We start from the raw sequence: 22,740 nt of genomic DNA, 5'->3' as shown, positions 1-22,740 counted from the left end.
TTGATACTAAATGCTTCCCATTAGTTAACTATAGCTGAATCAAAAACACATGAGAATGACAGAAGGAAACTGTTTATGCCCATAAGAAGAGAAAGAAAGTTTGCAATTAGCTGAAATGACAGCACTTTAATGCATCCTCTTTTTAAAAACAAGTTGTTCCAGTGTTTGACGCTTTGGGTGTGGAACCCTAGAGTTGGATAGAGTTCACTGGGTAGTATTAATATATGAAGGCCATTGGTTTGGATATACATGTGGTTCAATATGAACGGGGTGTGTGAAAAGCATTTTATAGCAAAAATGAATAATAATAACAGTAATAGTAATAATAATATTAACTAATATTGTTATTATATTCACCCATCCCAGTTTTTGGTTGGCTGACTGGACATTTGCAAATATATTTTACCTGCATCACCATTTTAACTTGATCATTTGCCATTAAAACAATCCATTTTCATAATGTTATTTTTAACTCCATCCCTGACCTGACCTGGTCCCACTGAGAGGAAAATTTCAAAATGGCCGCCCTGACTTTGGACCGCACAGCACAGCACAGCAATGCATCGCTGACCTCCCCTGACTTATTTCCCCACCGAGGAGTACCTCAGCATTTTATGGGGATGCTTCCCATCTTGACCTGGCGGGTGTTAGGAATGCACCACCCCACCCAATCCCCCCAACCCCACCCCCCCGTATGGGGGCCGTAAACGTGACCGGCGTCGGTCGGACCGCAAACAAAACAGTTTTCAGAAAACGAGACGTCACCTTGGTGCCGTTAGCGCCTGGGCGCGAGGAGCCAGCGGCGGCGAGCGCGGCGACGAACAATGGCCTGCTCTGACATTCCAGACCCCGCGGAGAGGCCCCGCCGGAGCCGGCCGCGGCCCCGCCCCTTTGTGCTCGCCCCGCTCGGGTTTGAGTTTCCGCGTCCCCGGCACGTGGCCGGCTGAGGGTCCGACCGGGGGCTCGTAACTGTCGGGAGGGGGGGGGGGGGGCTGTTATCTACATGGCCTCTTATTTACGGCTTTAATTTCCGGGCCCTTCCGCCACGCCGGCGGGGAGCTCGCGCATTCAGACGCTGGAATGCGCCTGAGTCAGACCAGACGCTTTTGAATTATCGCCGTTATTGTGTACGCTTCAAGGTAAATATGAAAAGAAAACACGGTGTTGGTGGTACCTGGCTAATGAAGAGCTTCACATCGACCGAATGTCGATGCGGAGTGCTGTGACTGAAACCAGTGAAATGTTGAACACTCGCATGCACACACAGTCACTCACCACAAAACGCACTCACTCACACACACACACACACTATTACTCACTCACTACACAAACACACTTACACACACACTATTACTCACACACACACACACACTATTACTCACTCACTACACAAACACACGCACACACACACTATTACTCACACACACTCACTCGCTCACTCTCTCACTCACTCACACTCACTCACACACACACACACTTACTCACTCACACACTCTCACTCACTCACCACACACCACACACTCACTCACTCAATCACGCACACACACACACTATTACTCACTCACCACACAAACACACTCACTCACTCACACACACACACATCTTTTTGTTTCCACGTTTTTAATAATTACGCTTCAAGCGGGACAGGTACTCTGGATTCTGGTTGAACGTGTGGGGACAGCTGCCTACGGTCCCCGTCGGCCCGTCCCTGTCCCCTGTGGGGGGGGGGGGGGCGTGTGCGGCGGAGCACGCGGGTTCCAGGCGCGGTATTTATAGCCCGCGCGCCCCTGCCCGTTCCCGCCGGTCTGAGAAAGGCGTGTAATAAACGCTCGGCTGCCGCCGGTAACCGAGGGGCATTCGCGGCCCGCCCGGCTGGACTCTCACGCAGCCGCACCTGGAGATCGGGATTGAAAAGCTCATCCATTTATCAGCGCCGCTGGTTGTATAGATTTATTCATGAAGCCTGAAAGACCGGGGTTGGGGTTGGGGGTTGGGGGTGAGGGGGGGGGGGAATCCAGTTCAAATGGACCCATTTTTGCAGCGTTTGTTCGGCTGGCCGCTGTAGTCTGTTAAAGGACGGCCAATGCAGAGTATTTTACATTTATCTATAATGGGACTGACGCCGTTGCCTCGAAAAATTTATTATTTTTATACGCTTTTTTTTTTTTTTGTTGTTGCCCTGTTACCCACGTGTCGTACTGTGTGTAAGAAAAGCGGAGCTGCTCCTCGGTGGCAAATGTCAGCACAACTTTTGAAATAAAGGTTTTTTTTTTTTTTGGGTTTTCTTTGGGTACATTTTCCTTTTCAGAATTCGCGAGGCGCGTACTGCTTTTTTTTTTTTTTTTAATTCACAGCGCCACGGTATATTGAACTTGCAAAAAAAAAAATAATTTCAGTATGCCGCGGCTGTGAATAAAAAAAAATAATCGTTCTCATTTCTTATTTGCACACACCGTTTCGGTGTTTTTGATAATCGCCGTTCTACGGGATGAACTGAGATGGAGTTTCGCCGAGGTTCCGGTTGTTTTAATGTTCTCCTGCTGGATGTGCGTAATTGCATATTATATTTTCCAAAATACGTTATGTGACCCTGGAATAGTTTCAGCATTTGCCAGTGTAATCCTCCAAAGCCAATGCCGCGTCAGTAAAGCATATCCTGGCCGTGTTTTTTGTGCTATAAGTTAATTATAATGGCGCGCTTGACAGCCTTGGCCCCTTAACTACGCCGCTTTGTTATGGATTTGCGAAAAAAAGCCATTCACGAAATCATTACGGGGCGGGCAGAGATAACCAACGCAAAAAAAAAAAGAATTTGCGCAGAAAAATGACATTTCGAGTCCATTCATCTACCGCTTCATTACCGGGTGCGCCGAAGACCGGGTAGAACCGGTTCCCTTTAAATTAAGCCGCCGCATTCCAGCTCCGTGGAGAAGAAGAAGAAGAAGAAAGAAGAAAAACAAAAAAAAAAAAAAACCCAGAAAAGAAACGAGAGCGGTTTATGTAACGTGCGGACGAGTGTCATGTCCTTTAATGCGATGTCACGGCGACGGCCCTGCTCCCGCCGAGGCATTCGCACGTCGCCCCGGTTCCCCTCCTTTATGTCTCTAATAAGGACATTTCCATGGAGCGGCGTTGGGGGGACTGCAGTATGTAATTATCCGCTAATACCCCCAGCAAGTGTCGCGCAGGTGACATTCCCGCCACTCACAAACACGGCGGTAATTAGTCCACCGGCGGGCGCGTCGCGTTGCGGCGCGGCTGGCGAGCCGGTGATTAGCGGGCCGGATTCGGGGGGGGGGGCGCCGGGAGGCCCGGAGGCCCGGGCCGGGTCGGGTCGGCGAACGCGTTCGGAGGCGAGAACGCCGACACCTCTCCCGCGAATTTAAGCGCTGTGTGACGGTTGCCACGGCGCTCACCCCCCACCTGTAGGCGGAATGTGCGACCGACGACAGCGCTCGGCGGAGAGACCTGTGAGAATTTAATCACGTCCAGGAAAGTCGCCGCCCGGGGCGGAGGGGAACGCGCGGACGGCGTTCACCTGCAGGGGGGGGCGCTACCTGCGGAATCTGCGCCTCGCCGTTGGTGTCGGAGCCGGCGGCGTCGCCGCGCGGAAACGATGGTCTAGCGGCCGTCCGCTGGATCCAATCAAGGCAAGGGCAAGTCGCCTCACGATACCCCCCTGGGGCAATTAATGCAAATGTGGCTCCAATTCATTATCTGTGCACATTTAAATAAATAAAAAAACCTGTTTCCACAGCTGTCTACAAACTTTCCTGTATTTCGCAGGAAATATTGGGTCCTTGAATGCAGAGATTGTTCTACTCTGTTGCTGTGGGACTTACCGAGTGACCACACACAAACACCAGTTCTGAACTGTTTCCGTAAAAAACGGGCCAAGAAATTGAGCAGAGCTGCAGTTATAGTACGAGGTTTGCAATAGGACGTCTTCCTGTGTATCAAGTCTTGTTGAAGGCACACGAGAAGCCAGCAAGTTGCCAGATGTTTAAATTTAGCGAGTGTGCGGGTGTTCCATTGACCTGAGCCGCGCGAAATAGCCGCAGTTGTCTCTGTATGTGTTGCGCGTGCTTCATTAAGCCAGACAAGTCAAGTAGCAAAGTGTGCCATTGGGTCCAGACTGCGAAACAATCAATACGCGCACACTGGAGCAATTCTTCCATGGCTGGGAAGCTCATTCTACTGAAGGAGAATCATTAGGTCTCTCCACACAAACGCCTGGCACCCGGAGTGGAAATAATCCGTCTGTGGCAGTAGCAACTGGAGGCCGGTCTCACTCCTGCATACGGATAACAATTTTGTCAGGTGCAGATGAGGGGAAAATTGAAGGAAAGTCCATTCCTGACAGAGGACGTCCCGCTCTTCCGTTCATAGCCTGGGGGTGGGGTTAAAACCTTTTGATTAACGAAACATGCAAGGACACACACCCATGTGCAGAACGCACGGCGAGACTGCAATGGGTTTCACGGTAGATCAACTCGTCATCGATTGTTTATTACGTTCGTTTGGGCGGCGATGGGAGTGGGCGGGGGGGGTAGGGGCGGTTGGTGGGTGGCGTTGGGGGGTCAGGAGGGGCTTTCTTAATTACAGAGAGCAGAAATGCGTCCATTTTCATATCATCCCCACAATTACCGGATAACAAAGGAAACGGAAAAAAAACGACATGTCGACCGACGTCGTGCAGGATCACGGGAAAAGGAGGGGAGGACGAATTAAACGAGTAAATAGGCCAGTCCCGGCGCCGGCGGGTTTTTGATAGGGTGATAATGACTCCCGCCGCCGCGCGGTTCAGCTCCGGCGGGAATAAAAGGACCGCGTCCCACATCGCCGAGTGCCGAGGAGGTGCCTCGGCACAAGATGGGGGGCGCACTCTTTCACGGACGCGCGCCATTGAAATGCAAAGCGCCTCGCAGAGAAAAGGCTTGAAAGGAAGCATTTTTAGGTCATCGTTAATTGAATCCCCGCGCCCGGCGACAAGAGGGGAAAAATATATTACAGTGGCATGAGTATTTAATGTCATTAATACAGACGCGGCGATGGCGGGGGGGGGGGGGGATACGGAGCGCCTTTATCACGGCCTTTCTGCGGCGGACAAAAGGGCCCGGCCTGTTTTTCTCCCCGGAGCGGCCAAACGTACGCGGCGGGTTTACACACGCGCGCGCATGCGTCTCCGGCGGCTCGGTTAGGTCTGTTTCTTTTCGTACGCCCGCCGCAAGGGTCGGGTTTTTATGCCGAGGAAAAACGCGCCCGGGTCGCGGACACCGTAGTCGTCGCCGGGCGACGCGCGGCAAGCTTTTCCTCCCCCTGCCGAAATTTTAGCCTGGCCGGGAGCGACCCCCCCCCTTCCTGTCCACCGTTCCGGTCGCCCGTCGGGTCAGCCATTCAGAGCAGGCCCCTGGTGTTTACAGAGCGCCGTCGTCATCGGTTACGCAAACATGCCTCGCGTAGCAGCGGTCGAAATTATGCGAACCGGTTCTCCGGTAATAAAGAATGCTGCTGCTCTGCTCGTAACGTACCAACCGAACCGTTGGGGAAAGCGGAAAACAGTTTGTTGGATTCGAGTCATGAGTCAGATTGCAATCCGAATTTATTAGAAAGCACCATTGCAGAACAGTGTGAATTAACATGCTTTTATTTACAAATTGTAAAGGACCACGCTGTAATACCATTTCAATAAAAATAACAATAATAATAGCTTGAAGCTACATGATAGACACCCCCCCCCCCATATTTTATTTTCAAGAGGTTATGCACTCTAAGAGCAAGAGTGAGAGAACATGTTACTGCAGGTGAAGCTTGTATGCTTTTGGGTGGAAGGCCATCAGGTGTATAGGCTGTATAGGCTGTGTGTGAGTGACCTCCCATTTCTTAGGTTGTAGGGGTTCGAGTTTGTGGACACACAGCAGTCAATCAAATCCTCTTCGGGTGACCTCCTCTCTCCTTGCCTCCAGGGTAGGGAAGGAGTCAGATGGGGTCCCGATGATCTGGCCAGCACCTCTTCTGCTGCCAGCCTCCCCAAATCGCGGATTAAGTGTTTTGGGAGGCCGGCCCCGAACAGGTGCGAACGGAATGAACCGCTCGCGTCGAGCTTGGCATAGCGATGTCTCGACAGGATAGAGGTAGCGCTGTGCTTCAGCGAGAGGACGCGCTTCCAGACCGGACGGGAAATCCGTCCGCTCGGCTGCGCCTCTGAAAAGAACCGAAACGTTGACTCGTTTTGAAAACCCGACAGAAAAAAAGAGAAAAGAAAAAAGGGTTGAATGCAGGGTTTGCGGCGCTAAGCAGCCGCATAGCAGGCCTCCTCCGGCACCTCTCGCAGGGAAGCTGGTGGAAAAAGCATTAGACGTTACAATGGACGGGGGGGGGGTGGAGAGCAAACAATGCGCCGCGGCGGCTACGCTCATTAGCTAGCGCGGCCCGCTCGCCGGCCTGACCCCGGGCGCTTAGCGGAAACCGCCGGGCCTTTCTCGCAGAATGGCGCGGGAGGGGAAACGCTGCCAGTCTAAACGGGCAAACACGGCGTCCGTCTGAACGGTTATCGCTAATGTTGGTGGGCTAAGTAAGCCACTGCCTGCTCTAAACAGATTTCCCCCCCCTCTTTGTTGATATGCCTCTTCCTTTCAACTCTCTCTGAATTACCATTGCCGGGGAGTTCGGTCAAGTATAATGGATTTTGTTTCGACTAGAGAACTCTTCTGTTTTATTCAGTAGGGTACCAGCTGACATTGCGGTTATGGTTGGATAAAAGATTACAAAGATATGTTTCCTACAAGTGTGAAGTCTTGTTTACTGGTACCAATGAGAAGGCATTGTACTCTGCTGTACCAAGCAAGATTTCATCTTTTTTTTTTTGTTGTTGCTTTTTTTTCTTTACTTTTGTAGGTTTTCAGATACTTTTTTGTAAGTTATGGATTAAACAATTTATAGTTTCCGACCTCACTTGCAATTGATTTATTTTTGAGAGTATTTAAAACAAAGCGTGTATTTTAATAGTTATTGTAAAACTACAAGATTTAACTTTCCCTAGCCTGTATTACACAAGGGCAACGAAAGGACAAGTTTGAAGAAATGAGATGCCGATTCACATGGTGCTTGTGTTATTTAGGGTAATGGCATAACAGACCCGCTCCAAATTATCACTCCTTATTGCCAATTAATGTTCTGCTATTTGCATTTTGATTTTAATTGAAGTAAGAATATGTAAAGTTATTTAATTTATGCCAACTCTAGAAAGCCAAGAGGCAGTAGCCTTCTCCGAGCTGTGTGTCGTTCGCCTTTATTGTGATGTGTGGTCAGTGGATTTCTGGCCGTTGGTTACCCCTATGGATTTTCATATGTAATCTTTTTTGCCTGTTGTAGTCCGTCTTCCTTATTGTTATACTCATTGATGTGTTGAGTACTTTTTTGTAGATTTCGTCTTTAACTTCGGTCCTAGATGTATAATCTCTGAGACCATTAAGCTTCTTTTTTTTTGTCATGGGAATTTTTTTTGAGTGGCAATTTACGGACAACGTATTTAATTTATTTTGAATGACTTCACTATAGCGAATGATATTGAACGATAATAAAGCTACCATTAGTATTCATTATGGAAATGTAATTCATGCTTATATACCTGACGTAATGATAGAGGTAATTATTTGATTGTGCTGTAAATATTGATTAAAATGTGTATGTAATAGGAGTGAATAAATTGGTTATATTCAAAATATTATGCATATTATTCCCTTTATCAGTTAGCCTCGCCAGGTTCGTAGATTTCGGTTTGCTGATTTTGAACTTTTGTTCGAGCGAAAGAGGGAGAGCAAATATTTAAGCCACAGAAATAATTGAATTCAGCGCAGAAAGTGTGTGAGTTCCAGTGTCTGTGCGAAGCTGTCAAATACTCGACTAGATGTGGAAATGCAACAGTTCGACATTCCATTCACTGACTTTCCTTTGTTGAAATTGATTTGCTCCTGAAAGACATCAAGTACTTTTCCTGTCCTCCAGAAAGCAAGGAGTGTCTTAATTATAACATGTACTCGTTTAAGAAAGTCCTTAAGGCATAGTTTTGTTTCAAGTAATATTCGTTTCACAGAGCTCTTCTAACTAAACTGTCAGTGAAACGCACGGACTGCCTGCGAGTTGTGTGTTCTGTCGTATTCATTGTGCCTGATGCATTGATGCGTATTTATTGATACGCTGACACTTCGTGCATATACAGATGCGTCCCTGCCGTTGCTTTGTGTGCCATAATCCCTTAGCGCGCTTCATAAATAGCCTTTTCAGAACCGGCGGTTGTGTACACACACGCGCACGTGACCTCGCGGGCCGAATAAGCAGCTTACGGGTATGAGTTTGCGATGGTCGCGCCACCTTGCCTTGCGCTGCTCGGCGCCCTGACGAAATCGCTCGGGGAACGTTTGATCTTCAAAGCGGTGCTCCACCGAAAAGTGCGTCTTCAGCGAGTCGCGCCGTTCCTCAGGAATCTGCCGTTTCCTCCTCGTCTGTTTGCAGACTCTCTCTCTGCTGTCCTGCGGGCTTGGTTGTTTCTCGGGGTGATGAAAGGGGTGCAGCTGTTTTCGATTTGGGTAACGTCGGATAAAGATGATCCTGTCCTGCGGAGAAAAAAAAAATCTTGTGGAAGAATTCCTGGATCCATGGACCTGAACGATAAAGATGACTCACGCAAACAATGACACGCGTGAGCGAGCGTCGCTCTGGACTTGTTTCTCTGAGCTGGTGTGCTTCAAACTATGCTGCGGTAACAGTTTCCTGCTTTCAAATTTAAAGCCGATGGTTGGTCTCAACCAAAAGCGAAAGAGTCCTTGGTCAGCGTTCTCTGCTCATACGGATGGTTCGATTCCTGAGTTAGGACCTTGCCGTTGTGCCCTTGTACCTGTTTGTTGAGTGGTAGTAGTGTACCTGTGTGTTGAGTGGTAGTAGTGTACACCTGTGTTGAGTGGTAGCAGTGTACTTGTGTGTTGAGTGGTAGTCATATACCTGGGTGTTGAGTAGTTGTAGTTGTAGGGGAATCAAGATGTTCCCAAAAACAGGTAAAATGACCGTTAGCCCAGGAAGAAGCAGATCAAAAGTTTGTAGTAAAAACAGGAAGATTTATTACGCAGCCGGCTACGGGAACAACTCAGCAAGGAAGTTCAAAATAGTATTGTTGGGTGATTAGATTTATACAGTGGAATTCTATTGTTGAAAGGGATCACTGCCTCTGATTGGTGATGAGGCTGTGCTTCCTTCTGATTGGACCATTCAAATTCAAACCAATCCTACCTATTCAAACAGGTACCATTCACATTGAAATTGAATTACAACAGGGGGGCTCGTCCCCTTCCCCCCTGGGGCCCAGCGGAAACTTCCCAAATGCAGAATACACAAAACTGTCTGTTTCCCAACATAGTGTACCTGTGTGTTGAGTGGTAGTAGTGTACCTGTGTGTTCAGTGGTCATTGTGTACCTGTGTGTTCAGTGGTCATTGTGTACCTGTGTGTTCAGTGGTAGACATATACCTGGGTGTTGAGTAGTTGTAGTGTACCTGTGTGTTGAGTGGTAGTAGTGTACCTGTGTGTTCAGTGGTCATGGTGTACCTGTGTGTTCAGTGGTAGACATATACCTGGGTTTTGAGTGGTGGTAGTGTGGCAGCAGTGCAGTATAATGGGTAAGGAGCTGGTCTTGTAACCTGAAGGTCACAGGTTTGATTCCCGGGTTGGAAACTGCTGTTGTACCCTTTGAACAAGGTACTTAACCTAAGCATTGCTTCAGTATATATCCAGCTGTATATATATATGGATGCAGTGTGAATGCTGTGTGAAACGTTGTGTAAGTGGCTCTGGATAAGGGAGTCTGCTAAAAGCCTGTGATGTAATGTAAAGGATGGCGAGGTGAGGGATCTGTGTTTTGTAATCCCCGTTTAGAAGCCCCGCCGCTGCACCCCGGGTCGGTCGCGCGGGTCCGGCTAGGCTAAGCTGCGTTGTGCTGACACGGGTCCCCGGGTCCCAGAGCAGCCGGTGAGCGTGCGCTCGCCCGCGCCAAGCTGTGAACGGGCGGCGTGTCCGGGCACGTCCCGGCCGGGATGTCCCCCGAGGTTGGGGGGGTGGAGGGGTGGGGGTGGGGGTGGGGCTACTCTGGGATCACACCTGCGGGTGTTCTGGAGGACGCTGGGACGACCCGGCTGGACGCGGTCTCCGGATGCGGTCCTGGGACTCCACGCGGGGGGAAGCGGACCGTACGCGGTACCCGTCTGCGGGAGGCCGGTGCCATCGGAACACCTGCTGCCCTGGCGGTTCCACGTCGCGCATCTGTGTGTGTGTGTGTGTGTGTGTGTGTGTGTGTGTGTGTGTTACTGCTTCAGTGGACAGATTCCATGTTAGTGTACGGTGAACTGATTAATGTTAATGCCACGAGGGATGAGATGAGCCCTGTTACTCTTGTGAGAGTTTTTTTTTACTGAACGTTTCTCCGCTCATCGCAGTGTTAGCGGTGCGGGACGCGCCTTCAGCTCCTGTGACTGAACGCGATTGCGTCGGGACGTCGGGCACAGTCAGCCGCGCACCGCTTCGGATTCTTCCGCCAGCAAGATCGTGTGACGGAAGAAGGGATGCGGAAAACGCGCGCGGGGGGGGGGGTCAACGCAGCCGCTGTGCGTCTCATGGCGTCACCGGACGCCGTGCGGGGGTGCAACGGGGAGGGAACGGCGTCCGAACGCGGCCCGGACGAGAGGACGCGTCGCCGCGCGTCTCTGCCGTTTCCTGTCCGCGGCGCGGCTAATTAAGCGGAACGCCGCGCGCCATTAGCCGCCCGCGCTTTCGCGTAACTTCCTGCTTTCGTGCCTGAATTTCAGACATTCCTTCTCCATCGATTCTGCGAAAAATTAACGAGCAGATTTCCCCCCCCCCTTTTTTTTTTTTTTTTGTTTGTCGTCCATGTTTTCCCCCCAGTCCCGTCCCTGTTTTGTTTGGCTTTTTCTTGTTTCCGTGACGTAAGAGGCGGCGCTCGCTAAACGGGAAGCGCTCTCTCTGCGCGCCACCGAAGCTCGGCGTGACTAAACGATGCCATTGTCCTTGTTTTTTTTTTCGTTTTTTTTTTGTTCCCCCCTTTCCTTTATGGAAGCGGCAAGTGGCAGAAAGTACACAAACAGTCATCTAGCGGGCCTTCGCTGTGAGTGGATTTCCATGCCGATTTGGTTATGGCCTCTCGACATATCTCTGCTTTGAAAAGAGACGCGTTTGGTGCGGGGGGGGGGCTGGCGGGTTGTACTCTTATTTTCTTTTTTTTTTGTCAGTTTGCCAAGTTTTGTGCTCGGAGCAGCGCTGTTTTTGTTTTTTTTCTCTCTCGCTCTGTTGAGGTTTGATTTGTTAATGACGCGGGATGGGGAGACTTCCTGCTCGCGCCTCTTTGTAGATTTCAGACGGGGGCCGCGTTCATTAGGGGCCCGGGCCCGGGCTCGGCTCTGCAGGCGCGCGGGGCCCGCTAATGTAGCGTAAGAGCTTTTTACGCACGGACCACCACCCCCCCACACCCCCCGCGTCCGCATCGTCGTCCTTTAATTACGAGCCGGACATCCGTTTTTTCCCATTCTGAAAGGCACGGGTCGAAACCCTAAATAATCTGCGGTGGCTGGCGTAGAGAAATAGAGGGAGGGTGAAAGAGAGAGAAGGGAGGGAGGGAGGGAGGGATAAGGGGAGGAAAAGAGGGTAAGAGAGGGAGGCGAGAGAGCCAAGCGGCTTAATGTTTTTGTCCCTTTCGCCGCGGAACCCGGTCCTCGCCCGCGCGCTGGGTTTGGAGTGCGGCGCTGGCCTTGAGGACGCCGCGCAGGCTAAGTGTGGCCGCGGCATAGTGTAGCATGACTAATCTCCCGCTCCCATCTGCCACCAAGATCCAGGCAAACAGCCCCCTCTCCAGCCTCATCTGGAGCCATATTGCACCAATCACAACATCCCGCCCCCCCTCCCCCCCCGCTCACCCCCTCCCCTCCCCTACCAGCACAAGCCGCGGACAGCGACAGCTCAGCCACCGCGGCCAGTTCCGCGAAGACCGTAGGCATGACACTATGAAACACGACGGCCCTAAACATCAGACGCAGAGCTGTTTTATTACTCTCACACATGCTCCAGAGCTGCAAGCCTCTTTCTCTCTCCCCCTTTCTCTCTCTCTTTCTCCCTCTCTCCCCCTTTCTCTCTCTCTCTCTCTGTCTCCCTCTCTCTCTCTCTCTCTTTCTCTCCCCCCCTCTCTCTCTCTCTCTCTCTCTCTCCCTCCCTCCTCTCTCTCTCTCTCTCTCCTCTCTTCTCCTCTCTCCTCTCTCTTCTCTCTCTCTCCCTCTCTCCTCTCTCTCTCTCTCTCTCTCCCCCTTTCTCTCTCTCTCTCTGTCTCCCTCTTCTCTCTCTCTCTCCTCTCTCTCCCCTCTCTCTCTCTCTCTTCTCCCTCTCTCCTCTCTCTTCTCCTCTCTCTCTCTCCTCTCTCTTTCTCTCTCTCTTCTCCCTCTCTCTCTTTCTCTCCCCTCTCTCTCTCCCTCTCCCTCTCTCTCTCTCTCTCTCTCTCTCTTGCGCGCCATCATCGGGGAAGGCATGTGCCGCCAGCTTTGGTCTATTCGGAATTTTCGGTTCAAATTCTTTCGCTTTTCTTCTCCTTTGATTTCGCTGAGACTGGCCATTTTGGACGCGGTATTCCGAGGCTTCTCCGAGCGCTCGGTATTTTAGGCTCCGCCGCGAGAGAAGAACAGCTGCCGCCGGATCTGGGTCAGAACTACACCTCTCTCATGCGAACAGTGCCTGGCGAACATGTTGCTTTCCATTTTCTTCACCATTTGAAGTTACCTCTTTCTGGCTATTGTAAAAAATTGTCTTTGAAAATGCGCTCGTGGGGGGGGGGATGGGGGGGGGGGGAGAAAAAAACAGATCTTCCCATTCAGCTCGCTACGGATTTGTGTAGGTATTTTTTTATTTTTGTATTTTGCAAGTGTGGTCAGGGCCGTGCGCGTCGCCCCTGACCCGCCGTTTCATTTCAGAGCTCATTCTTCTCCTGCATGATGAACGCACCCACTTTCAGAGCCCGGTTATTAATGAAAGTCCGTAAGTGAATATTCCCTTGCTAGCTGCCCTTGAAAGTACCACGCGAAGGGATTGGAGGCCAGATTTCCCACAAGAAGGAGGCGCCGACGGCTCTCCACTTCGCCGCTTCCTCCGCGGGAGAGACGGTCGAAAGGAATAACGGACGAAAAAAGCGGGAAAAACGCGCTATTAATAGCCGAGAGCGCCGAGAGCCCGTCGCGAATTCGCGTCTCTTCGTCCGACGACTTTTTTTTAAAGGAAATCGTCGGTCTTAATTGCGGCTTTCGGGGGAGCGGGTGCTCTCGTGGGGGAATGCCGCGTAAGGAACGGAGGCCGAGGTGAATAATTTAACGGCGATTTATTCCCGAGTAAACGAGCGCGGAGCGACTGCAGCCGTGCGCGGCGATTAAGCGGGGCCGCGTCGGCTATCGATTTTTTTTGCGGGCGCTCTATTACGCCGTATGGATCGGCGAACTGTGGCCCCCCCCCCGGCGAGGGAGCCGGTGCGGCGATGTCACTTCGCGTTCGTCGCCCGCGGGAGAGCGGGAATGCGCCGCCCTCCCCCCCTGCCCCCCCGCCCCCCGAGCCCGCTGACCCGATCTGATTCGTAGCGCGGTCGACCGCGCGCACGCTCAATCCAACCGGCTCGCCTACCGAGCGGTTTTTTAAAAACGAAAGCGTAGGCCCGCCGCGCTCTGCGACGGACGATGTGGCGTCGAGTTCCCGCGGACAGAACGGGACATTCCGAAATATGAGGAATATGAATCGGATGAATACGTGCTTTTAATTATTTCTGTAGTTTACGACTATTTATAGGTTATATCTACGGGCTACACACACGTGTGTACATATATATATATATACACATTCATGCAGTACAGGCGGACTAGTGCAGCATTAACGTAAGCAGCACAAGCACTGTAAAAATGTGTGCTTTTTCACCATGGTGATTTTTAATGCCCGACAGAGTGATTGTGTATGCATCGGAACAAGGTGCGCCGCCATTTTAGGACACAGGTTTATGTAGCTGGGGCTACTCTGCTTCCCCCACTTTGGTTTGACCCGTTTTACACCGCGTGTCCTGTAGTTTGAAAGGTGGGAAACGGTGCTCGTGACGCCCACTGGCACATTTATCTGAAGTTTATCAGACGGCTTGCATATTCATAATCCAACTTTAAGATTAGAATAATTGTGGTACTAATAGTAAAAAGGAATAATGAGACCGAACCGCTAAGGGGGTGAAGATCTTACCGATCTTGCTTTTAATTTTAAATGAGTCTGATTAGAATCCGTCCGTGATATTTTGGTTTGGGAAAGGTCGCCGGGGAACGGGCCCTTGATTAGGGGAAGAAGGGTGCTGTGCGCTTCGTCGCTGATCTTGTTACCGCTCGAAATCTCATCCGACGGGATTTAAAGTGCCCCCTTGGGATGGCCGTCCATTTTATAAGGGGGGGGGGGGGCCTGTACAACACAACACGGTATGACACACGTGCCAACGGACGGCCTGGAGGTCCCTGTCCCCCCCCCCCATGCTGCATGCAGTTAGGGTTATTATGGGGAGCGTCACTCAATCAAAAGATCACAGTAACCACATTATTATTATTATTATCATTAGTGTTATTCATTTATGGATATGTAATTTACATTACATTACAGGCATTTAGCAGATGCTTTTATCCAGAGCGACTTGCGCTACTTTTCTTTTTTTTTTTTTACATAGTATTTACACAGCTGGATATATACTGAAGCAGTGCAGGTTAAGTACCTTGCTCAAGGGTACAACGCCAGTGTCCTACCGGGGAATCGAACCTGTGACCTTTAGGTTTACGAGACCTCCTCCTTACCCGTTATACCGCACTGCCGCCCGCAATTTGAGGTACGTGAGTAAACGGGGAGGAGTGCGCTGGCGTGGCCGAAGTCGCTGGTGCGGTGGCGTACCCGGGGGGCGGCTCTAGGAGAGGTGTCCCCCGGTGACGCGCCCGTCTTTGGAAGCTAACCGGGCGCTAACCGTTTCCCCGACGGAGATGAATCCCCCCCAGGACGGCCTCTGCTCTTTGTGCCGGGGACGGCCAGGACCCACGAGGGCCTGATTAATACGGAACTACAGGCACAGGCACAACAATGGGGCCCTTTCTTCCCTCTGCCCCCCCCCACCCCCCTGCAAACCCTTGCCCCCCCCCCCAGACCCCCTCTGTAGACCCCCGCTGCCCTCCCCAGACCCCCACTGCAATTCTTACCGCTCATCCGTTGGAAAGTGATGGGTTTTTTTTTTGGGGGAGAGTATCGGGAAATATGATAGGTGAGGACCCCTCAACACAGCTGTAAAAGCCTGTTGTTGTCAGACACATGGTTTATGTTTAGCCATTGTATGGGGAGGGGGGGGGGCATTAATAATTCATCACTCTGCTCCCGGTCTTGTGCAATGGGGTTGCGGGGGGTTGTGGGGGTGTTACTCAGTCCCGGGGAGAGGGGGGGAGCGTTTCGAACCGTCCACGTAAACACGGGCCAGCGGAAAACGCTCTCCTCCGCGGTGAACCGGCCTGCCCTCCCGTGTGCCCCCCTCACTCCCCAACCCCAGGCTACAAAACCCCCCCGGAAAAGGAACAGGTGCTGGGTGTGCTGCCCTTACAAACCCTAACCCTCGAAAATGTCCCAAAATGATCACATTTTGAAACGACGCATCTCAAATTAAACAAGTTTCTCTGCTTAGGCTTTTCCACAACGCTCATTTCCAAACCCCCCACCCCACCCCAAACCTCAGATACTTCCAGTTGCAGAAGAAAAAACTAAAACAGACACACACACACGAGCACACACACACACACCCACACACACAGAGCAGAATGAGACCAGTCTACCACATTATGAGCCTTGCCTCACTGGAAGTGATTACCACTGTACTTCATTATTCGTTGGGAAGGGGGTTGGGCGGGGGGGGGTGGATTTGAGGTTGTATGCATGTGGTGGGGGGGCTTGGCCTGGGGGGGGGGGGTTGGGGGTTTGAGGTTGGAGGAGGTGGGGGGGTGGAAAAAAGAAAAAAAAGACCCATTTAGTGGTTGGAATAGATTTCCCCCCCCCTTTCCCCAGCGTGTGAGTGGGATCTGCACTGTCAGCATTCAGCGCACAAAAACAGAATTCAGCGCGAACGAGTTCCCTTCCCTCAGCTCTCTGGGAGGGGTTTTCTTTTTTCTTCCAGTTTTCCTCTCCCCTCCTCCCTCTTTCCCTCCCACCCCTCTCTCTCGTGAACCGACGTTCTGGAGGGAACATATGCTGATGGCCCCACTTTACAGGGGCTGCATGAATGCAGCTAACCCAGAGAGGAAGAGTTTTTTTGTCGGGAGGGGAAAGGGAGCTGGGGGGGGGGGGGGGTTTCGAGGGTAGCGGTGGAAGTGGGAATATCCACAAGGCTCTGGGAGAGAAGTTATCCTTGTTTGATTGGTGCAGATCAAATTTATTTTTTCTCTCACGCGGTACTTCTGACGCAAGCCAAAGTTCGATTCGCTGCGTGTCCACGACCTCCTCCACTCCTAAATGAGTTCCGATCTGTAATTTGTACAGCCCGGTTTTTTTGGCCCGTAAGTTTGTACTGTGGGGGGCGGGAGTGGGGGTGGCGGGGTGTCTGGATGTGTTTAGAGACCCAAGGTCCTTTTTTGGCTCCCTTCAAAAAAAAAAAATTATTTTTTTTTCCACCCCGGATCATCATCTGGGGTTTTTGGGGATGAGTTTTTAATGGGAATATGATTTGGGGGTGGATCGTTACACCGTGAGCATGCTGGGAAAGTACGGAAGGAACGCCTTAGGGGAAGGCCTCACGCGTATCCAGAGGGGGGGGGAACTGATTCTCCCCCCCTGAGCCGAGAGACGGGCGGGGGGGTGGAGGGGGCGTTTTGATTGATGGGGGATTTTAAAGCGGTACTGACATATCGCTCCGGATATATTTTTTTTAGAGGACGGCTCCTTGCTCTTCATAAACCGGCGGTCGTCCGACGAGAATTGGGGTCCAGATTTAAGAGGCCGTCTGACGGCCCCCCAAAAGGGCGAGTCGGCGTAATGACCCAGGCCTCCTCCCCGCCGCTCCCAGGGCCGCGCTCCCCCGTTTGTCTTTCCCCGTCGGTCTCCTTTTTTACGGCGTGTCCGCTCGCTTCTTCTTCCCCCGGCGTTCGCGGTTTCTGACCGTTTCCTGCGCTTTGGCGGTCGTGTGAAAAAACGGGCGCCCGGGGTACGCGGACGGATTCGGGAGTCGTTGGCCGACGGAAGCGATTCGCTTTTTTCGAATTGAAGGGTTCGAAACGGGCGTCCGCGGAGGAGAAGAGACGCCGTCGCGACTGCTTCTCGAGTCGCCAGAGTTTTGATTTTGAATGCTTTTGGATATCGTTGGTCAAAAAGTGCAGGGGGAAAAACAATAGGGGGTTTCAGCAACTGCAGTAACCCATCAGAGAAACTTTTTAGAATGTTTTTTTTTTGTTTCCTCCTTCGCCCTCTCCTCCCGTTGTCCCCCTCCGTTGCTGTCGCCCGGGGCGCTACGCCCGCTGTGCGCTGTGGCCCCCGGGGCCGTTTCCACGGCGATCGACGCGGCGCTCCCGTCTTTGACTGTGGCGGTTTTTCTCTCTCTCTCTCTCTCTCTCCAGGCCTGTCTCACCCTAGCGGGCTCCGGGCCGCGGCCGGGAAGGGAAGAGGGGGGGGCGGGGGGGAGAGGAGGAGGAACCCGAAAGCGGCGACCATGGACCCCAGCAGCTGGAGCGGCAGCGAGAGCCCCGCCGAGGACATGGAGCGGCTGAGCGACTCGGCCGACAAGCCCATGGACAACGACGCCGAGGGCGTGTGGAGCCCCGACATCGAGCAGAGCTTCCAGGAGGCGCTGGCCATCTACCCGCCCTGCGGCCGCCGCAAGATCATCCTGTCCGACGAGGGCAAGATGTACGGTGAGTACCCCGGGGGGGCGGGGCCGGGGGGGGTGGGAGGGGCGGGGCGTGGTTTGGGAAGGGCTGGGGGGGCGGGCGCGGAGGGGTGGAGGGGCAGGGCGTGGTTGAAAGGGCTGGGGGGGCGTGGATGGGAGGGGGGGGCGGGGTGTGGTTGGGAAGGGCTGGGGGGGCGTGGCCGGGAGGGGTGGGAGGGGGGGCGTGGTGGGAAGGGCTGGGGGGTGGCGAGAGGGTGGGGCGTGGTGGGAAGGGGGGGGCGTGGGGAGGGGCGGGGCGTGGTTGGGAAGGGCTGGGGGGGCGTGGTGAGAGGGGGGGGGGCGGGACGTGGTGGAAGGGCGGGGGGCGTGGCCGGAGGGTAGGAGGGGCGGGCGTGTTCGGAGGGCCGGGGGGTGGCCGGGAGGGGTGGGGGGGCGGGGCTGGGAGTACTTTACTATGACCTTGTGAAACTCTCATTCCTTCACACAACAGACACTACCAGTATTTTCATGATTATTATCATTAATATTCATTGTCATTCGTGATTCATTATTCATCATCATTATTATTTCTCAGCTATCATTAGTATTCATCACTATTCTGCTATAGAGATGCATGTCATAAAGCAAAAATATTGTCATTAACATAGTGTTTTTATTTGTAAGACATTACAGTATTTTTTGTATAACGTTATGTAACATGTAAGAATATAAATAATGATGATATGATAATTATGTATATATAAATACATTTAGTGTAACATAGGCCTAATACATGTATAATATTTTCAGTACCGTGCATTGTGAGGTGCAAGTATGCAGCGCTTCTCCGTCCCTTGAGAGCGAGGGAAGAGGGGAAAGGGATGGGAGGGGGGGGGGAAACGCAGGTTTGCGGACGTGACGCGAGCGAAATTGACGATCTGGGATTCATGAGCGGGGCGCGGGGGTCTGCGCGTCCCCCGGCGACGGCCCGCCCGCGCATTAACGCCCCCGGAGAAGTCCGGGTCTATAAGTAAAGCAGCGTGAACTATTAGCCGGGAACAGATGGTGCCGCGGCTGCCACCAGCTGTGTCCCCTCCCTCCCTCCCCCCTCATCCCCCCATCCCCTCCTCTCCTCTCCTCTCCTCGTCCCTGGCCGGGTGATGTAATGGAAAAGGGGGAATATTTTCTTTTCTGCGGCGCTGGAGTCTGTCGCGGGCTGCCGGGTGTCGAGTGAAAGCCGAGAGAGCCCCCCCCCCCCCCCCCCCCCCCCCCCCACGGGCCGTTGGTTCGCAGCTGTCATGTGACCCCTCCGGCCAAATGGAATGCAGGAGCCCGGGAGTGGTCGCCAGGCCCTCTCTCGGCCGCCGCCGCCGCGATGGAGGGCCGGCCTCGGAGAGGCGGGAAACGCTGGCCCGGGCCCGTCGCCCAGCGCCAGGGGTGGGCCAGCGCGCTCGCTCCGGGTCGGAGCCCCGCCCGGAGGTTTTTTAATTGGTCGGCTCGGAAAACGCGCGGCGGCTCCGCCCGCGCCCGCCAGATCCTCCTCCCGCGGACGAGGAGGGAGGCGGTCACGTGACCAGAAGCCGGCCGCGTTCCGGCTTCTGGTCACATGGGTCAAAGGCAGAAAATCGGGGGGAGGGGAAAGTCGAATTTAACGTTGACGAATAGCGAGCCGTGCCTTAGACGCTGCGAAACAGAGAGCTCGGTATGGAGCGGCTGTTCTGTGAAGGACTTGAATTGTTCAGGAAAAGAAAAACCTACTTTTGTCCAATAGATACAAAACTATAGTTGGTGAAGTTCTTTTTTCTCAAGGTTAATAAAAACGTCAAAGTCATAATAGTTTTGAGAGCCTTCGTTGGTTGCGACTTCATTTGAGCCATGAATTTTCAATTTTCAATTTCAATTTTCAATTTTCTTGAGTGCTTCGGCCTTCACTTTTTGGCCTTAAAATTTGATTGGATAGCGACGTCTTTTACGGGGCGAATCGGGGTTGAGAACTTTCCCCCCCCCCCCAAAGCCCCGCGACCCCCGGGGTCGAACTCAAAAATAACTTTGACTTTTTAAGCCGCCCCCCCCGTGTTTGAAACCCAACCGCTGCACTGGCGCTTCGGCCCCCGTTTAGCTGGGACCTCCCGCTACGTCAGCAGCGATGCGTTACTGTTGTAGTCTCAGTCGGAACTGACGCAAATGCGAACGCGTGGGAAATCTCAAACGAGAACCCAGTGCTTCTGACAAACCCGTGGCTAATTCTCTAAACGCCGAAAAACACACCTCTGCGTACACGAATAACGCTCGCCCTTCCGCTGCTGGTGAATTCGTTTATTCGGCTTTTCGGGTTGCTAATGAATTGCTATTATCTATACGTACATTTTTTAAAATAGAAAAAAACGTTTTTTTATCGTCTAAGCTTAGCGTTAATTTGAACAGGCAGGAATTGACGGGGGGTAATTCTGTCTATGAAATGTACATGGAGGAACTCGCTTGGAGTTTGAAGCAAACGTTATGAATTTTATTGCGCGTCGTGTAGATACATGTATATATATTTTTGGAGAATATTGAAAATATGTTTTGGTTTGTATTTAAATGTTGCTTATGCAGCAGGGCATGCGGCCGAGTGCAGGCCGTGCGGATGTTTGCCGTGGGAGGAGCTTCTGCAGCGGTGTTTACAAACACAGCGACCGCGTTCCCGTCGGGCAGAGCGTTTCTCCCTCGCCGTCCGCGCTGTCGGTATTTTTGCGAGGCCCGGGGCGTGGCGCGGGATTGGCGGGACGCTCCCGGCAGACGCACGGGGGGGGTGTCCGATTGCGTGTTTACTCGGGACCCGCCGCGGAGTTCGGGAGGCGCGTGATGTTTCGGAGGCCCCCCCCACGAAAACCGAAGCGCCCTCTCCCGCCTAAAGGAACCCGGCGGTGAATCTGAGCGGTTGGGGGGGGGGGGGGGGCCGGGGGCCGAGCGTCTACAGGTGTCGACCGATGCGACGTGCGAATCCGCCACCCCTCCAAACCCCCTCCCCCCCCCTTCCCCGCAGCAGTGCGCTACGTTTAATGACTTCTAAGGTTGCCAGAGTGTGTGTGTGTGTGTGTGTTTGCAAATGCCCTCCTCTGAATCAGAGGCACGGCTCAGACCAGCTGTTGCTCTGGCAACTTTGCTCATTCATGGGGGGGGGGGGGGGTGGGAAAAAACAGGCAGTGGTGCTGAGGAGGAAGTGGTGGTGAGGGGGGGGGGCGGTTGGCTTTGTGCTGTAACCTAGTTTTAAAAAATATATATTTATATATATATATATAAATACAAAACGCAAACAAAGAATACGAGCGTTGATAGCTGTGTGGTTGTAGGCAGTTTGTTGTGCTTTGGATAAGAGGAGGTCCCGTACGGATATTTGGGAGATATTCAAAAAGAGCCCAGATAAAGGATTGTAAAGCAGCCAGGTGGCGGGGAGCACAGTCCTGCAGATCTCTTTCACTCCCGGAAAAAAAAAGAAAAAAAAAACTTCCCCAGGAGCGGGGTGGGTGGGAATCCTGCACTTATGCGGGGGGAGGGGCTTCCTTTCCCAGCGGCCGGGCCGCCGCTGGGTCCTAGTGCCGAGCCCCGTTACGCGGGTCAGCCGCGAGCCTGCGCGTTCAAAATTAGCCGTGCGCGTGAAACGCTTTGAGGACCCCAGCGCGGCCCCTTGGATTCATCGAGTCCGCGTGTGAGCGTTCAACTCAAATCCTTTCTGCCTCGGTCTCGGCGTCTAAACAAAAAACAGTCACAAAACAAAACAAAACAAAACAAAAAAAGCTTTTAATCTTCCTTGGCGGCCAATGACGGTTTGTTCTTCGGTCTTGTTTTTGAGCAAGCTGACCGCTCTGTTTACCCGTCTCTTCAGGGGGTTCTTTTCCGTAGGGGAAACAAGTTTGTTTTTTCATCATTTTTTTGTCTTCCCGAAATCCTGAGGTAAATATCTCCTTAAGTTGAAAGAAGAGGGCTTTTTGTAACACGCGATAAAAACCCGGCCGTATGCGTTCTGTCCGTTTAGAATCCGGTTCGCTTTGCGAAGAACTCTTTAAATCGTGATCCCTGTTTACCGTGGCTGTGTTTACTCTTTATGTCCAATTGTGCTGATTGTTTGTTTGTTACCGTTTGTTATTAGTGATTTATTGAGTGTGGATTTAAATCCATCTTTCAACCTGTTCGTATTTTCGAAATGATTATTTGCAAGCCATGCTTCAAAATCAAGTGCGTCGCAGTCTTCACCTCATTTGACCTTCGCTTCCTTTTCAAGGTCATGTGGGAAAATGCAGGCCTTGCGCCTCTGTTTGATAAGAAGGAAGACATGGTCAAGCCTTTCTGTTTGGAAAAGAGATGACGGTCCATCCTCACGTTTAATAGGTTATTTGTCCCATTTTGTATACCCAAGTTATTTAAATAGTATGAAAAGTATGAGCACGAAAAACCTGCTCTTTTTTTTAATGAAAGACAGTACAGATTTATACAATAACTGCTCACAATTCCAAATGTGTTTAAGAAATGTAATATCCATAGACAGGTTTGACAACACTTTTATAGCTTTCGAATAGTCGCCTGCCTAAATTTGTAAGTTGTGCCTTGAGGCCTTTACTTCAAAAGGCCGTTTTTGGGCAGGGTGAGGGAGCCTGACCTTAAAGCACATCAAACGGACTCCTCCGGCAGAACGAGTGCGCTTTCTCCTGCACTGCCTCCGGAGGTTGTTTTGGGAACTGCGGGAAGAAGGCTAAAAAAAATAAGAAGCCGCGGCCTCGATCCGTGCCGTCCCGGACAGCGACGGAAACGGACGCTCAGCCCGTCGGC

At 52.2% G+C, this 22,740-nt stretch overlaps 1 protein-coding gene across 6 annotated transcripts in view; it reads left to right on the top strand.

Moving 5' to 3' along the window:
* The window catches only part of tead1a (TEA domain family member 1a), an 82,334-nt gene that overhangs the window by 11,804 nt on the left and 47,790 nt on the right, over positions 1-22,740 (top strand). For all 6 annotated transcript variants that reach the window (XM_064311953.1, XM_064311952.1, XM_064311951.1 and 3 more), the window contains exon 3: positions 17,687-17,980. In XM_064311953.1, the coding sequence (XP_064168023.1) occupies positions 17,779-17,980 (202 nt within the window). In that variant the 5' untranslated portion in view covers positions 17,687-17,778. The remainder of the gene's footprint in view (positions 1-17,686; positions 17,981-22,740) is intronic.

The sequence above is a fragment of the Anguilla rostrata genome, chromosome 16 (genome assembly GCF_018555375.3).
Source record: "Anguilla rostrata isolate EN2019 chromosome 16, ASM1855537v3, whole genome shotgun sequence".
Taxonomy (NCBI): domain Eukaryota; kingdom Metazoa; phylum Chordata; class Actinopteri; order Anguilliformes; family Anguillidae; genus Anguilla; species Anguilla rostrata.
The sequence above is the reverse complement of the archived record's forward strand: the minus strand, read 5'-3'. Positions and strand labels throughout refer to the sequence as shown.